This window comes from Anabas testudineus, chromosome 21 (assembly GCF_900324465.2).
Source record: "Anabas testudineus chromosome 21, fAnaTes1.2, whole genome shotgun sequence".
Lineage (NCBI taxonomy): Eukaryota > Metazoa > Chordata > Actinopteri > Anabantiformes > Anabantidae > Anabas > Anabas testudineus.
In genome coordinates, this window is record NC_046629.1 from 10,698,810 (window position 1) to 10,716,545 (window position 17,736).

At 37.7% G+C, this 17,736-nt stretch overlaps 2 protein-coding genes across 6 annotated transcripts in view; both read left to right on the forward strand.

The window, feature by feature from the left end:
- The first annotated feature begins 993 nt into the window (after positions 1-993).
- Positions 994-9,806, forward strand: LOC113172871 (poliovirus receptor-like). The gene is made up of 8 exons (XM_026375914.1): positions 994-1,439; positions 3,114-3,452; positions 3,546-3,848; positions 5,299-5,392; positions 6,714-6,868; positions 7,951-8,053; positions 8,133-8,215; positions 9,040-9,806. The coding sequence occupies exons 1-8, from the start codon at positions 1,364-1,366 to the stop codon at positions 9,057-9,059; spliced, it is 1,173 nt and encodes a 390-aa protein (XP_026231699.1). The 5' UTR covers positions 994-1,363; the 3' UTR covers positions 9,060-9,806.
- Positions 9,807-9,943: 137 nt separating this feature from the next.
- The window catches only part of LOC113172870 (poliovirus receptor-like), a 45,266-nt gene continuing 37,473 nt past the window's right edge, over positions 9,944-17,736 (forward strand). For 2 of the 5 annotated variants that reach the window (XM_026375907.1, XM_026375911.1), the window contains exons 1-5: positions 9,944-10,580; positions 10,839-11,123; positions 11,238-11,375; positions 15,917-16,255; positions 16,349-16,651. In XM_026375907.1, the coding sequence (XP_026231692.1) occupies positions 11,249-11,375; positions 15,917-16,255; positions 16,349-16,651 (769 nt within the window). In that variant the 5' untranslated portion in view covers positions 9,944-10,580; positions 10,839-11,123; positions 11,238-11,248. Of the gene's footprint in view, positions 10,581-10,838; positions 11,124-11,237; positions 11,376-13,269; positions 13,347-15,916; positions 16,256-16,348; positions 16,652-17,736 lie in introns of those variants that run through there. The other 3 variants (XM_026375908.1, XM_026375913.1, XM_026375910.1) reach the window with 2 other exon arrangements.

Sequence of the window (17,736 nt, forward strand, 5' to 3'; positions counted from 1 at the left end):
AACACAATTATTCCATCCATAACAACGTTTGACTCACTGTAGTGAAGTGCTTTTGTTAAATTTGCAGTGTGACGTATAATATTCACTTGCTGCATGATGAAGCTTGTCCTAATTAGTTTTGACGCATTTCAATTCCGAGGTGTAGAGTTACATCACCAGTGAAGATTAGTGATCCTGTTAGTCAGATTTACATCACATCTACTAGTCTTGTATGGTTTACATCCTGAGCATATCCTTTCCTCCTCCATGCTTAGGCATTTCTGTGGCTTTAGGAGATTAATTATTTATTTTTGTGGCTCATCTCTGTATTTTTGTTACTTTTTACCACTTGTTCTGTGTATGTTGCTCAGCACAGCATATATACGATGATATAAACAGAAAAAAATGCTCCAAACATATAAAACAGGAGGTATACAGTAATTAGACTGTAATTGCATGGATCTTGCCAACTGCCATTCCTGAATTATTTCCCTTTTCCACCAGAAGACACTCCCCACTAACCAATCATTAATAGTGTAATGATTGGTTAGAGTGTCTGTTAATTGATCGTACACCCAGTATTACCTAATGTTAATGACACACACTCACACAATCTGATCCTGCTGCAGAGATCATCCACCACAGATCTGAAATCAAAGCTCTAACTTGCTGCTGAAACCAGTGGACATTTATTCTATTCATGTATAAATAAATCCATCAGTTCTGAAAAGATATTCATTAACTTCCCTTGCAAGAGTTATTACTGTTATTATTGAGTTTAATTTCTTTATGTCCCACTGTTAATGAATTGTGAAGTGTTAACTTTCCCTCTACTTGTGTCACAGTCTCTGGTCTTCCTTCCTGTTTCTCTCTCTTCCTATATGATCCCTTCCATCCCTGGATGCTCAGTCTCATCTCTACTATCCTGTCCTTTTATTAAGTGCTTCATCTCATTCTGGCCTGTTAACGGATTTACTGACATATTCTCTCCTCCTACAACTCCTCCTCCTCCTCAGCAGCTTCTTTCTACCGGATCTCAGGTTTTTCTCCGCATGATCTTTAATTCAGACCCTTGTTATTCTACTTCTCTCTCGCGTCTTTTCCAGAGTTAAAACCTGTTATCGTGACAACTTGTATTATTAGTAAGTAAGAAACGAGGAAGTAAACAGTCTGTACAACACAGTAACGTGACGTCTGTGCAGCGCATGTCGAGTGTGAGGAGTTGGTCACATCGTGCATTTTTACTGAGTTCTTGGTGAATGTTTCCCTCAATTCTCTAAAACCTTTTAAATTCACTGGATATGTTGGAAACTTGCGGTGAAACGAATAGCTGAACGCAAACAATCCTGTTTTCTTGTCTCCTCTGAGGAATGTTTTCTTTACTATGTCTCGGTCTTTGTCTCGGTTTTTGTCTCTGATGCTGCTGAATGTTTCTCTGAACCTGCACAGATCATCAATAGGTAGGTAGAACAAGACTTCTATGAGTTAACGACGTCTGTCCATCAAAAGTGCATTTTAGTTCTAGTTAAATACTCTCCACATGTACTAAGATATCTAATGTATGTTTGCAAGTGTTTCACGTGTAACTATATATCAAAGTGTTTAATGGCCTGTGCCAGTGTTTTACTTTAGTTACAGTTAGTCAGTAAAATAACTTTATAGCTGCTATTTTCAGGGAAACATTGACGTGGTTAGATCTGGTTTTCCCCTTCAGATCCAGTCTCTGTTGTTTTCTTCTCACTTAGAGAAACAGACAGACGCACATAGTTTGTCGGCCCCGCCTACATGTGTCTATCTTTAGTCACAGCCACAGTCATGCAGCTTTACTAAACTGTATTAACTCCTTCACACTCATTTATTTTAGCATACTATACATCACTGTAAACAAGAATCCATTAAATGTTTCAGGTAACCTCTAAAGAAGTGGTGTTTATTAAAGTGCATGAAGACAATGTTGTTACAAATACTAATAAATAGTTATTAAATTACCTTTTTATTTTAAATGGTATAGTATATATACTATACTACACTATACCTGTTCAGTAAAATTACTTAATCGTCGGTATGTTAATCAAAATAGTCCAAATTACTTTGAATAGGAATGTACTGATATACTAAAAATGTTTTTTAAATTTATCATTGTTCTGTGTTATATAACATAATGACTTGATTCAGAACAGTCAAAAACATCAGCAAACATTTTTATTGATAACTTTAAGTTAGTTAAACCCAAGAATTTGTTGCAATTCAGTTCATCAAGTCTTCAGATGTTGCTGCAGTACGATAATCAGGAAACAGTGTTTTATTTTAGATCTGTTTGTTTTCGCTCCCTCTCTTCTTTCATTGATAAGCTCACTTGACCACCACTCTCTAAAAGAGCAGTGACAAGTGATAATGGTTAGATCATGGTTAAGTTTAAGTTAGATGATGGTGCACACAACATGCAACTTGGATCTTCTAATGTAAGAAAAAAAAATAGAGAAGTGAAGAAGTTTAGGGGAACTTTAGGGGAATATTATGTTATTTCTGATCTTTAAATGATGAGATAAACAGAGAATGGTTGGAGCCAGCTGTATCCTCCCTTGCTTTTCATATTTATTCAAACAGTCTACACAGCTGTTTGGTTTTATAGTATTATAAAATATAAATGTAAAATATTCCCTTTATAATCAGCTTTATCACAGTTATAAATTAACGGCTGCAGGAACAACCACCCACAGCTTCAGTGGGCTGATGATTTGTGTGATTTTGATGGTTGATAATTAATATAATATAAAGTAAAATACCTGGTATGTTTATTATTATACAGTTAAGAGTCATTATTTTACATCTCGGTGAATATTTTCTCACTTAATTTGTTTAGTCTGTAAAATGTCAGGAGGTGACTTGTTTAAATAACTGCGGCGAAGTCTTCAGATATCATCATCCTCAGTCACAGTCTGTGCTGATGCATTAGTCATTTTATCCAATAGAGTCTGTACTGACCTAAAGTTAATTTAAAGTTTGTCTTGATCAGCTGGTCTGAGCTTAGCTGAAGTTGCTCTTCCCTCTCTGGACAGAGTCTGCTGTTAAATGTGGGTAAACGTCTGCTTTTATTTACATTTGGGTCTGATGAGTTTTTATGTGCTTTACAGCTCTCCAGGTGATTGGAGGAAATGCCACAGTTGTCCAAGGAGAAACTGCTATCTTACCTTGCAAACTCACTGATGCCACGGAGCTCCTCACTCAGATTTCATGGCAGAGGATGACCAGAGGGAAACCAGTCAATGACAATTTCTTTACAGTCACGTCCAGTGAAACACAGTATATCAATGGAAAAGACAGGCGATTTAAGTTTATTGGGAACTTTGATGCTCACAATGGATCCCTCCGGTTATCTGATGTCACATTGTTGGATGAAGGCAGCTATTCCTGCATATTCACTTTGTTCCCCAGTGGAAATCACAGGACAGAGATACCTCTAAATGTGTTGGGTATAATGCAAAACATTGTTGTAGAAAGTAGTTTTACAAGAATAAAACAAGATACTTGCATGTTAACTTTTTTGTGTTTGGTAATTCTTTTAGTGCCGCCGGTCACAAACATAAAGGATTACCATCTTTTTATGGGTAATGAAGAAGTTTTACTCGCTACCTGTACCGCTGCTGGTTCCAGACCTCCTGCAGAAGTGAAGTGGACCTATAGTACTCTGTCAGAAAAAGTGAAGGCAATCACCAACAGCACCCAACATGCTGATGGGACAACTACCACAGTGAGCTCTCTGTTTGGGGTACCTACCAGAGATATCGACCAACAACTGGTGATTTGTGTTGTCACCAGTTCAGCTCTGTCCAAAGCAGAAACCCTGCCCCTCACCTTACAGGTGCACTGTGAGTACAAATATTTCCCTCATTTTTATTTCCATCAACTTTGTGAATTTTATTGAATTATTGTTCATAATTGTAACAGCTCCAGGCTACAACATCTCAGTTGTGTGTGTGTGTTTTATGCTTATAGCAGCATAGAATAACAACAATAAGACTGTATGCCATAATAATGTGAGAAATATCTTGTTGTAAAGAGAAACAGAAAAAGTTTGGTCACGGTGGCGGCAAAATGCCATGGTACATAACAATTTTTATAAATAGTATCTTTTATTTTCAGGTAAAACCTTTTTCTGAATGTAGCATGTTTGTTTAGACAACACCCCAAAGTATCCAAGATCCACTTGTTAAACGCAATGCCATTAGAATATGACCTTTGTTTGTTTATCTCTTAGTGTCTGCTCTGGATTTATCATCCTTCTGTAATGCCCTCTCTGTTGGAGGGTGGTGTTTCATCTGGAACAGTGCCCCTAAGTTCACCAGAGTCATATTTCTTTACTGACTTTGGAGAAAAAGGTCACTGAAATATGCATGTTTTTGTAGAAATGTAGAAATTCATTCACTTTGAGAATGATTCAATCCATAACCATATTCCATCTGTAGTGAAGTGCGTTTGTTTGCAGTGTGATGTGGAATATTTTCTTGCTGCATGATGAAGTTTGTCCCAATTATTTTAAAGCATTTCAATTCAGAAGTGTACAGTTACATCACCAGTGAAGATTACCTGTTAGCTGGACTTACATCACATCTACGATGCTTCACCGACGTCCTTGTGTGGTTTAGATCATCAGCACATTCTTTCTTCCTCCATGTTTTAGCATTTCTGTTGCTTTGGTAGAGAATATTGTGGCTAATCTCTGTACTTTTTGTTAGACCATTCTCTGACCTTTGCGTTTTCATGTTAGTCCTTTTACCAACAAATGGAAACAGGGAAAACTCAAAGCTAAAACCAAGAGTCACTCAGTTGTGTCCTGGGTAATAAGCAACACCTATCTGTGCCAATACATTTGGAGGAGATTTCAGAGCTGTGAAACCTATTGGATGGAGAATAATTTAACTTATTACTTAGGTTTGTGCAGTTGGAATTCCCCAATGACCCACTTTTCAACAATTCACTCCAATATTTTCTCACATTCCCTGAAGATTAGGCCAAGACAAAAATAGCTTTGTCTGGACATTCAAAGCTACACCAAGAAGTCTGCTCACTTCATCCCTTTTTTATTTTATTTATTTATTTTATTTATTTATTTATTTTTACTTTATACATGCCTGTGTCAGTGTGTTTTCATGGGTGAAAAAAGGTGTAATGTCTAACTTTGTCCATGTTTCCAAAATGGCCTTGAAACTAATTATAAACTAATCAACATACTGTAGCTCATCATTGCTGATGAGTTATATCATTTGTATTTTCTCTGCTGCAGGATTAACAGCTCATTTTCTCTCTGTGTTTTTGCAGTTTCACCAACAGAAGTGAACATTAGTGAAATATCTAAAGACTCATTTGAGTGTTCGACTGAAGCCAACCCAAATGCTAACTTTACATGGAGCAGGTACAATACTTTCAACCAGTTTCAGTGGAGACGTATTTGACAAACAATATTATTGTCAGTTACACTGAAGTGTTGTTTGCTTTGTATTTGTAAAATGGTAAAAGAGTTTTGCTGTAAACCAAATTCATTTTAATAAGTATAAATTGTAGATTCTAAAATTGAAATGGGAATAGTCCAAATGAAGTATTTAGTATTTAGTTAAGTATGTTCTCCAAGTTTGTTCTGATGATATAATGATATGATAAATGAGCTGTAAGGATTTCATAAAAAAATATATGCTGAGAACATGTTACAATAAAACCTATTGCTGAGAGATTCTTTTAAATTCCCAACATCAGTTTTTGAGGGTTAAAATAGTTTGAAAAGGTACGGTGTATTTATAATTGAATTAAATCCCACATATGTCAGCACAACAAAACTGATCAGTCAGCCTTACGATCTTGTTGTGCAAGTTATATTTTTTTTATCCGCATCTGATTATTCAGCTTTAGTTGAGTTGTCTCACACTTGGACACATTCAGCATACTGGTTTCACAACCAGTATTAAAATATCAGCAATTATTTAATGCTTTTCAATAAGTGGAAGACTGGAATTATTTTATTTTTCACAATCAGGAGGTTTTGAGTTGTATTCATACCAACTTCTGTTAGGAAAAACTAAATTTGTGAAGACTGGAGTTGATCTGTGAATGACGTTTTGCTGTGGACATGTACATAATACAGAACTAATAAAATCAACAGCTGAATGTACCTCTGTTACCCTGGGTAGGTTTGCAAAGCACTTTTGTGTAAAAGAGACAATAGTTTAGATGCATTCAATAGAGAAGTGTGACAGGGTTGTTAGGTTCCCAGAACAAAATACTACTGATGTTGACATAAACAGTACAATGAAACCAACCAAAACATGATCTGTCATCTATTGACTGTTTAACATTTAAACACATTTTATATCCAAGGACAACACATAAGTTAGTGACGTTATAACTGAAACTTAATTCGGTTGTAGTGGTTTCCCAGTTGACTTTGTATTTAAAGTAACGTTCATATGATCAACGTCAGCCTTCTGTCTGTGGTTTCATAGTCTCATTTGTTCTTTAGTGTCTTCTTGTTTTAATTCTCCGTAAATATACGGAAAATTATATCTCTATACATGTATATAGAGATATAACATGTTAGTGTTGCAACATCTTTGTAAAGTTTAAATCAGGAAAACACTTTACCTAAAAACAAAAACTAATCAGCTATTCAACTTGTTGGAAAAATTTATTTTCTGTTCTTCTGCTGTTTATTTTACATATTTCATGTGTCTTGTCTGTTTCAGACCTGGACAGTCATGGCCTCAGTCTGCTGTCAGAGTGGACGGTGCAAAGCTGCAGTTATTGAGCATTACCTCTGATCTAAATGGCCTCTATAAGTGTGAAGCATCAAACCTATATGGAAGGAAACATGGTCAGCTCTATGTGTATGTCACTTCAGGTGAGCTCCGTTTTCATTTGATTGTTGATGAAGTTTGAAACAGTTTTTGAATCAGCCTTCATGTCTGACACAGCCAGTGCAGATATTTCAGCCATTAAGTAGCAGAATAGAACAACTGCAGTATTATACTACATGTCCTGTTTCACTTAAAGAATAAATTGCTTATTCAGCCCAATTCAACTTACACAAAATGGATATAATGAATGCACAATTCACCAGTCACACCCAGTCTGGTCATATGAAAACAGTTTTTAGCTGGTCATGGTAGTTTCCTGTCAGGTATCCTTTTGTATTTCGGGACCTGTAAGGACAAGAAACCTCCTAAGATTTCTCGAAAACTCAGAAACAAAAATACTTGTCAGCACAGTATTTTATTACCAATTGTCAAAGTCTATGTTATTTTTCTATTTTAATCACGTTCTGTGTTTAAGGCTTCAGTTAGATGTTTGACTCTTACAAAGAATGATGTTCACATGTTCCTAAAGAAACAATGAGTAGAATTGCTGTAAGGTTGCATATATTTGGACTCTGCACAAGTGTACATGTTAGCACATCATTTTAACACTGACCAAGAGTGCATGACAGTATTTTTAAGATCATGGTACATTGTAATCTCACTCTCTGGGTTTGAACTGAACCATGTTTAACAAAATGTGTTTGACTTGAAAAGTCTGAAACAAGTCTGTTAGTAAAGTAAGATAAATAATTTTTTAGCAGACTTCTTTACACATCAGGTCTTATAATGATCATTTGCAGTCCTGTTTCTGGCCACTAGGACAGTGTACAGTTTGGCTTCAACTCAAAGGTGTGGTTGATGATATTTGTCTTATTATTATTTGTTCCTGCTTATTAAGGTGTGGTGGTCGTTGCTCTTTACTAGGAGTAGTCTTCCTACCTTTTAGTCGGCCTCAGATTAAATTAACAGATTCCTCCAGGTGATTCTGTAATTCCATTATAAATATGGGCCTAGGTGCGAAGACGGGCTTAATTTCATCACTGTGCATTACATTTAAGTACATAAAATAGCAGTTTAAATCAATATTTCAATTTAAAAATAATAATTAATAATTCATACTCTACAGGAACCTGCACTGCATGCTGGGTCTTATTCTCTCTGTTGCTTTTACTGATTTCCATTGGTGTTGGAGCATGGTGGTACATTTATAAAGTCAAGAAACATCCAAGGTACCAACTACATTAAAAGCTGCACATTTAATGTAAATATTTAGTTAGTTAATTAAGTAATTGATGGGTCTTCATCCAGTACAGGAGAGGGCACAGGTGAGGTGATCTGGAAGGTTCGGACATCTTCCAGAATGCAACGCGCAGAGACTGTAGAAGAAGAAGGTAGGTATTAGTAATTGGGTGTAACAACACAAAAATCCATACTACTTGTTGGACAATAGCTCAGCTGGTAGGGCAGGGGTCTACAAACCCCAGGGTGGGGAAGATTGAAATTTGGGGACAGTATTAAAAGGAACGGCAATTAACTAAGACTCGGATCCCTTATCTCTCCAAGTAATGTAGTAATTCAGTATTTCAATAAAGTAAAACAATTAAATTTATGATCATTCTTTTTACATTGTAATGGTGTTTCACAAATTCAACGTTACCCTCAAACCTATACCAGACTCAGACACTTTTGTTTTAATCTGATCTCTTGTTAAAGTGTTGTATAACAGTATAGCTTTCATTTTCTTTTAGGGCTGCACGTCTTGCTATGATCATAGGCCAACATACACTAGAAACCTCAATATCTACACTCACACATATATTGAATGACAGGGGGAAGTTTTGGGTTAACGGACTTCTTCTCAGTGGATTTTTTTAACAGTTCTAACTGAAATAAGATAACACTGACTGTTTTCCTGCTGTGAACCTCAACTGTTGATAATAGCAGAGGATCATGTAGCACACACAGGCAAGAAACCAGGTCACTCTCACACATCAGAGCCCTTTGAATTTGAACATGGTTACAGACAACATAAATCAGGATTCTTTAGAAAATAAACAAAGTAAATGAACATAGTAAGTATGAAAAATTAAAAGACATGAAAAGAAAGTAAACAAAACTCTAATGTAGACAATATCTTTGCTATACAACATATTTGCCGTCAACTTTTTATTTTTAAGCAAAGAAATGATCCATCACTAACTAAAATCTGCTTCAGAGTCGACTTGTCTCCATTAAAGATGAGGCCAATGAGGGTGATGTCATCTGCAAACAAGAGTTTGACAGACTGGTGTCCAGATGTGCAGCTGGTGGTATACAGGGTGCATAACAGAGGATGTGCTGATGGTTCAGGAGTCCCAGACATGCTTCCCCAGCCTCAAGAACTGCAGTCTGTCTGTGATCCACCTGCACAGTGAGTCTGCCACGTTCAGCTGGGAGTCTTGTCTTGGAGCAGAGATGGCAGAACTGAAGTCCACAAACAGTATCCAGATGCTGGAGGCTTGTTCTTAGAGATCCAGACAGCCACAAACATTTTTTGGCCACTCCCAGGCACTCATTTGTCTGTAATTTGTACAAACCACACTCATGCAGCTTCACTAAACTGTGTAAACTCCTCCTTCACTATAATTTTTTAAATAGTACTATGAATCACTGCACACAAGAAGCACACGTCCTTTTCCTTATGGACAGTCTTAAAGCAGTCATCTCCTTGATGGTGAAAACAATTATCTTTATGGAAAAATGTCACAGTCATAATTGTAAATGCAGAAAAGTCACATATGACCTTTTTTTATTTAATTTTTTTATTTATTCATTTATTTTTATGACATTAAAATGTATTTCCCCTCACTTAAAATGACAATAATGGATCCTCCACTTCGGACCTCAGAAAGACTGAAGGCTCACCACAAACATACCTCTACTAACGGAGGGGAAAGGAGGGGGTAAAAAATAGAGACTGAGATGTTTGACGAAAAAAAACAATAAGACATAAAATATACAGCATCGCTGTGGCGTGTGTTAGCGTGTATTCAGTGGAAATGTGTGTCATTGTATTGGCATTTGAATGGATAAGGCAAATTAAGCCAGGTCAGGTGTTAACATGCAGTCATGCTGCTTTTGTTCTGTGCAGCTTTAGATCCAGCTCATCTAAGAACAGGCAGGATCTGTCATTATAATAAGAAGCAGTAAATCGGGTTAGATTTGTGTGGACTCCTGCTCATGCAGGCATAACTGAGAAGGAGAGGAAGGAAAGACATTTATATAGGATGCAGAGGGGAAGTGGGAGAGGACAGAGGATGGGCCACAAATAGACAGGAAGTGGTTTTTACCAGGCTACGAATAGGACACAGTAACTTAAATGGTACATTACATTAAATAGGGAAACATGACACTGGGATGTGCAGAGACTGTCAGGAGCCAGAAATAGTGGGAGGTACAACCGTGAGAGAGAGAGAGGTCATGATGGAGGCGTGGATAAACGAAGTACCTTCAACTTTTTAAGGACTGGACTCTTGAATAGGAGCTGAAAAAGGCAACGCATCAAGTTTCCGGCAGATGGAAGCAATGCAACACTTTTGGATGCCGGCTGTCTTAAAACCTCACAGAAGAAGCTAATGAAGATCGTGTATCATCAGCCTGCAGGCGAGCAGATGGCTCCTTCGAGACTGTCTCTTAATCTACTTAAAGTTCAGGTTGAAGCCAAATCCAGACAGTCAATGGAGTCTGGACCTGTTTTAATGACAAGCGGCCAACGAGGTATTTGTTTATGTACTTACTGTATAAGTGTCTTTATTTTTCTATGCTAGGTGCCGTGTAAATTGCTAATGTACTGTTCATAAATACAGTTCTCACGTCGTGACTGAAACTAAAGAAGAATCAATAAACGTAATAAAATAAAATGTCTGTTGTCATGGCTGCAGAACGTGTCGCTCGTTGCTGCTAGTTACGGCAGCTGTTGGAAACAGGAAGTACGTTAGCTTTAACTGTTTTTCCTTATTTTATTAAAACAAACAGACCGAGACCAGACCAACCCCTGATGGAGGAGCTCCTGTCAGTGTTGAAAACGGACATTAGAAGAAGCTGAAGTCACACGGTGGTCACAAATGTCTGCTGCTGTCCAGAGAGACGTGTGTCTGGACGCTGTGGAGGTCGAACACGGACAAACATGAACAACATCTGCTGGATCAGTTGTTTCCACTGACCATTGACCACTGACCATTGACCACTGACATTTCCTCCGTCCAGCCCCGGATCCTCTGATTTCCTACACTCCCTAACACAGTACAAGCAACGTTCAAGGTGCGTCAGACTAGTTCTTGCAGTTCTTGTCGAAATACTATTTAGCTCCATGTTTGTTTTAATAAAATAAGGAAAAACAGGACCGCTAACGAGCTTCCTTCCTGTTTCCAACAGGAACGGAAGTAATGGCTGGATGCGAACACTCCCTGTTTTCTTGTCTCCTCCGAGGAATATTTTCCACTGAGTCATCGTCTCTGCTTTTACCTCTGATGCTGCTGAATGGTTGTCTTAACCTGCACAGACCAGCAGTAGGTAGGTGTGTTACGACATTTGTCCATCTCTGCGGTAAAGTGAACAGTCAAGCCATTTGTCGTGCACGGTCTTTATTGTAATTACTTGACTGCCATATGTTGACGACTGTTAGCCTGTGTATCTACTAGCAAAACTCTCCTCTGTGTGACAAGTCCTCGTTTATGAAGGAATAGGAGGAGATGTATAAATGAATGCTAGGAGCAAACTGAATAAAGCATACAGAGCTCTGGGTCTAGATCTTCCAATCACTGACAAACAACAGTGTGTAAGTTTACGAAGTCTGACTGTCTATCTCTCCCTGACCCTGACCTTTTGTACAAAACAAGTGTTTGCATAGACATCTGCACAATCTTCATCCTGGATGGTCTGATCTGACTCCTTGACCTTCGCCATCATCCGTCATTGGAAAAATACTGGAATCTGAAACCACAATACAAAAGACACAGCCGCTTCATCCATAACAATACATCAGCTTTTATTTGTTGGTTTTGGCTCTATCTGATGTATGGCCTTTCCATAAGTGCATTTTGGTTATAGAGAAATACTCTGTACTGTACTAAGATGTCAAATGTATGTTTGCAAGTGATTCACATGTATTTATTTAACTGTTTAATGACCTATGCCAGTGTTTTACCTTATTTACAGTTAGTCAATAAAATGACTTTATGACTGCTATGTTCAGTGATACATTGAAGTCATTGGATCCAGCTAATTCATAAGGTCAAAACCTAACACTAAACCTCTGTCTCCGCCCACAATTCCCTTATACAACAAGGCAGCCGAGTTGACGTATTTACACTAATCTGCTTAAGCAATCTACAGTAGGTGTAGTTGAGAACGGGGTTGGTTGTCACACTCTTTGTTTTTACACAGATCCCTCAAACTCAAACCTCAAACATATTCACTTTTACTATGTAATGAAAGGGTAAAGTATTAGCTAAGAATGGAGTGATTTAACTTTTCTTAAGTTTAGGCTGTCTAATAAACCAGATGAGAATTTTCAAATTGCATAAACATCACATTTTGCAAGTTCTCTCACCTCAGTGTAGTGTCTAGCTTCAGATATACATACATTTTTTACCAGCATTCTCTAGGGAGCAAGTTATAATCAACGTTACAACCCATCAAGTTCTCCCCTATATATCTATGCAATACACATGTGGTGTGAGGAGTTGGGCACGTTGTCCATTTTTACACAAAGTTCTTGGTGAATGTCATCTTACTTCTGCAAAACTTTAAAAATCCATATATAGCCATGGAAAGACGCTCAGGTGTTCCTGATTTACTAGTGACCACGTTAACTGGTGACTGACTTCCAAATACGTCACTCGTTGCTGCTAGTTACGGCAGCTGTTGGAAACAGGAAGAAAGCTTGTTAGCTTTCCTTGTCAATGCCGATTTAACTGTTTTTCATTATTTTATTAAACCAAACACGTAGTTTAGTAGTATTTTAGTATTATTTCGACCAACCAACACAGCTTGAACGTTGCTTGTACTGTGTTAGGGACAGGTCTGAAATCAGAGAATCCTGAGTGGACAGAGGAAATCTCATCATGACTTTTGTCTGTTTTTAGTCAAACATCAAACGTACTGTACATCTGGAGGTTTTCTTCCGGACAAACTTCCTGCTCATTTTTCTATTTAAAAAAAAAAAGAACAAAAAAGGCTAGATAGGTCACACCACACATGTCTACTCAAATGAACATAACAGCTACGTCACAGGTTGCAGTTTTCTTCAGGTTTATACACTGTTAAAAATTGTTTATGAACTATGTCTAATAAAATAGATAAGAACTTTCATATTGTACACTCATCACATTTTGCAAATTCTCTCATCTGTCTTCAGATATTTCTTGGCCCATTCTTGACATTTCAACTTATGTGTCTTCTTCAGAGGTGTTCAGGTTTCAGCCTTTCTTACCTTGGCCATGTCTCTGAGAACTGAACACATTGTACTTCTTGACACTCCAGGTGGGTTGCAGTTGTGGAGTATGGCAGCACTGGAGGATAACGGGTACCTGGTAGCTTCATGTTTGATTCTTCTCAAACCTTTGGCGGTTCATTTGAATCTTTTCTTCTCAGCATGTTCCTTGCTGCCCTGTTGATTATTTGCTACAGAACATTTGATGGTCCTATGATCACGCCCCAATATCTTTTTATCTCTGTGAAAGAGTTTTTACAATTTTCTTTGCAACTTTTCAGAGTCAGTTAAATCTATTTTGGCCCATTTTTCCAAGGAGAAGAATCTGCCTAATGATTATGCACACCTTGATATAGGGTGTTGATCTCCTTAGGCCACACACTTCCTCATTACACAAATGCACAAACCCTGTGGTAAAGTGAACAGTCAAGCCATTTGTTGTGTTTTACTTTACTTATAGTTAGTCAGTAAAATTTCAAAACTTCACAGCTGCTATGTTCGGGGAAACATTGAAGTTGTTGGATCTGGTTGTATCCTCAGGTTCAGTCTCGGCCTTTGTTCTCCACATAGAGATCCAGACAGCTGCACACATTTTTTTCGGCTACTCCCAGACACTGTGTCCTTTGTCACAAGTCATGCTCATGCAGCTTTACTGAACTGTATAAACTCCCACTTCACACTCATTTTTTATAATACAATACATCACTTTAAACAAGAATTCATTAAATGTTTCTGCTAACCTGATGTTACAGTTTAAAATACTTTTATGATTATTTTTTAAATCTTTTTATTTATTATGGTCGTGTCTGGTGACAGAAAAAGAAAAACTTTTCATCAATGTAAAAACAGGGCATGAGGACATTGCAAATTTCTCATAAATTTTCTTGAAAACTGTTTAGTAGAATGACTTCATCATCTGCATTTTAATTGTCAAAGTTACTTTGAATAGGAATGTACTGAAGTGCTAAAAGTTTCCTAAATGTATCATTGTTCTGTATTATATAACATAATTACTTAACTCAGAACAACAGTAAAAACTTCAGCAAACCTTTTACCTATAACTTTCAATGAGTTAAACACAAGAATTTGTTGCAATTCAGTTCAAGTCTTCAGATGTTGCTGCAGTAAGATAATCAGAAAACAGTGTTTTAGTTTAGATGTGTTTGCTTTGGCTCCCTCTCTTCCTTCGTTGATTAGCTCGTTTGACCACCACTCTCTAAAAAACAGTGAGAGGTTATAATCTGGTTAGATCATGGTTAAGTTTAAGTTAGATGATGGTGCACACAACATGCAACTTACTCTTAAAGTAAAATAAAAAATTAATAAATATGTTGAGGGGAAATCCAAATATTGTTTTTTTAAGATAAACAGAGACTGGTTGAAGCCAGCCTTATCATCCTCTGCTTTATTCAAACAGTGTACACAGCTCTTTGAATAAGTTAAATGTTAAGTTTTATAGTAGCTTTCTATTCCCTTTCTAATCGACTTTGCCACAGTTAAAAATTTAGCTGCTTAATGCACTGAAGATTTGTGTGATCTTGATGGTTGATAATTAACGTCCTTCATATCTTATTCATATCATATTTTGGAAAATACAGTTGAGAGTCATTATTTTACATCTCAATTTATATTATCTCATTTAATGTGTTTGGTCTGTAAATTGCAGGAAGTGACTTGTTTCAATAACTACAGGGAAGTGCCCAGTTCCCGTGAGTAAGACACCATGTCCTAGAGTCCTTAATGACTTCAGACCAGTGGCTCTAACCTTGCATATTATGAAGACCTTTACACCTTTTCTCTGCACTGCTGGGAGAGAAATTAAAAAACATGCAGGTTGACACTCCCTTTTTCGTGGACTACCTCACTAACAGCCCCCAGTATATCAACCCTGCAGATCTGTGGTTCTGACTCTGTGGTCTGTCTGCAGCACCATCCTGTGAGTGTTTTGAGTCTGTGGTTCCAGTGTCATCTTCTATGCTGTGGTCTGCTGGGGCAGCAACATGAAAATGGCAGACACTAACAGGCTGAACAAACTGATAAGAAGGGCTGGCTCTGTTCGGGGGCAGGAGCTGGGCCCTCTACATGTTGTAGCTGAGAGAAGGACACTGTCCTAACTCCTCTCAATCCTGGACAATCCCTCCCACCCACTACACAGAGTGTTGGCTGAACTCTATCCATATCCACATCCATACGCTTACTTTCTATGTGTGCTTAAAGGCGTTCTACCAATCAGAGAATTTACAATTTCTGTCATATAATTTTTGTCATTCCACCCTGGACTTTAAATATTGACTCATTTTCATTCATCTCACATATTTTGTATACTAATTGAGTTTTATGTATTGTTGTTGTGTATTTGTGTTGGTGTGGATCATCTCTGGTTGTGGTCTGTTCTGACAATGAGGCAAAATCCCTCTGGGATTTAGAACGTTTACAGTTACAGTCAGTCACAGTCATGTGCTGTTTCATTAGTCGAGTTAGTTTTAAGTTTGTGTTGATCAGCTGGCCTGGGCTTGGCTGAAGTTGTTCTTCCCTCTCTGGACAGAGTCTTTTGTTAAATGTGGTTAAATGTCTGCTTTTATTTATATTTGGGTCTGATGAGTTTTTATGTGCTTTACAGCTCTCCAGGTGATTGGAGGAAATGCCACAGTTGCCCAAGGAGAAACTGCTATCTTACCCTGCAAACTCACTGATGCCAAGGAGCCCCTCACCCAGATTTCATGGCAGAGGATGACCAGAGGGAAACCAGTCAATGACAATTTCTTTACAGTCGTGCCCAGTGGACCAAACTATGTCAATGGAGCCGATAGGCGATTTAAGTTCATTGGGAACTTTAGTGCTCACAATGGATCCCTCCAGTTATCTGATGTCACATTGTTGGATGAAGGCAGTTATTCCTGCATATTCACTTTGTTCCCCAGTGGAAATCACAGGACAGAGATACCTCTAAATGTGTTGGGTATAATGCAAAACATTGTTATAGAAAGTAGTTTTACAAGAATAAAACATGATACTTGCATTTTAACCTTTTTGTGTTTGGTAATTCCTGTAGTGCCTCCGGACACAAGCGTAAAGGATTACCATCCATTTATGGGTAATGAGGAAGTTTTACTTGCTACCTGTACCGCTGCTGGTTCCAGACCTCCTGCAGAAGTGAAGTGGACCTATAGTACTCTGTCAGAAAAAGTGAAGGCAATAACCAACACCACCCAACATGCTAATGGGACAACTACCACGCTGAGTTCTCTGTTTGGGGTACCTACCAGAGATATCAACCAACAACCGGTGATTTGTGTTGTCACCAGTTCAGCTCTGTCCAAAGCAGAAACCCTGCTCCTCACCTTACAGGTGCACTGTGAGTACAAATATTTCCATAATTTTTATTTGCATTGACTTATTGTTTATTATTGGAACACCTCCAGGCTACATCATAGCAGTTGTTTGTGTGTGTGCGAAACAATCTTTATAAATAGTATCTTTTATTTTCAGGTAAAACCTTTTTCCGAATGTAGCATGTTTGTTTAGATAACACCCCAAAGCCCCAACATATACAAGATCCATTTGTCAAAAGCAATGCCATTAGAATATGACTTTTGTTTGTTTGTCTCTGGATTTATCATCCATCTGTAATGCCCTCTCTCTTGCAGGGTGGTGTTTCATCTGAACAGTGCCCCTAAGTTCACCACAGTCATATTTCTTTACTCATTTTGGAGAAAAAGGTCACTGAAATATGCATGTTTTTGTTTGTAGAAATGTAGAAATTCATTCACTTTGAGAATGATTCCATCCATAACCATATTCCATCTGTAGTGAAGTGCTTTTGTTTGCAGTGTGATCTGTAATATTCACGTGCTGCATGATGAAGTTTGTCCCAATTATTTTAAAGCATTTCAAGTCAGAGGTGTACAGTTACATCACCAGTGAAGATTACCTGTTAACCAGGTTTACATCACATCTACGATGCTTTACCGACATCCTTGTGTGGTTTAGATCATCAGCACATTCTTTCTTCCTCCATGTTTTAGCATTCCTGTCTCTTTCATAGCGAATATTGTGCCTCATCCATATACTTTTTGTTAGACCGTTCTCTGACCTTTGCGTTTTCATGTTAGTCCTTTTGCCAACACATGGAAACAGGGAAAACTCATGCCAAAACCAAGAATCATTCAGTTGTGTCCTGGGTAAAAAGCAAAACCTGTCCGTGCCAATACATTTGGAGGATTTCAGAGCTCTGAAACCTATTGGATGTAGTGAAATTTTACTTATTACTTAGCTTTGTGCAGTTGGAATTCCCCAATGACCCACTTTTTAACAATCCACTCTAATATCTGCTCACATTCCCTAAGGATTAGGCCAAGACAAAAATAGCTTTGCCTGGACATTCAAAGCTACACCAAGAAGTTTGTCTATTTTTTTAATTGACACATGCCTGTGTCTGTG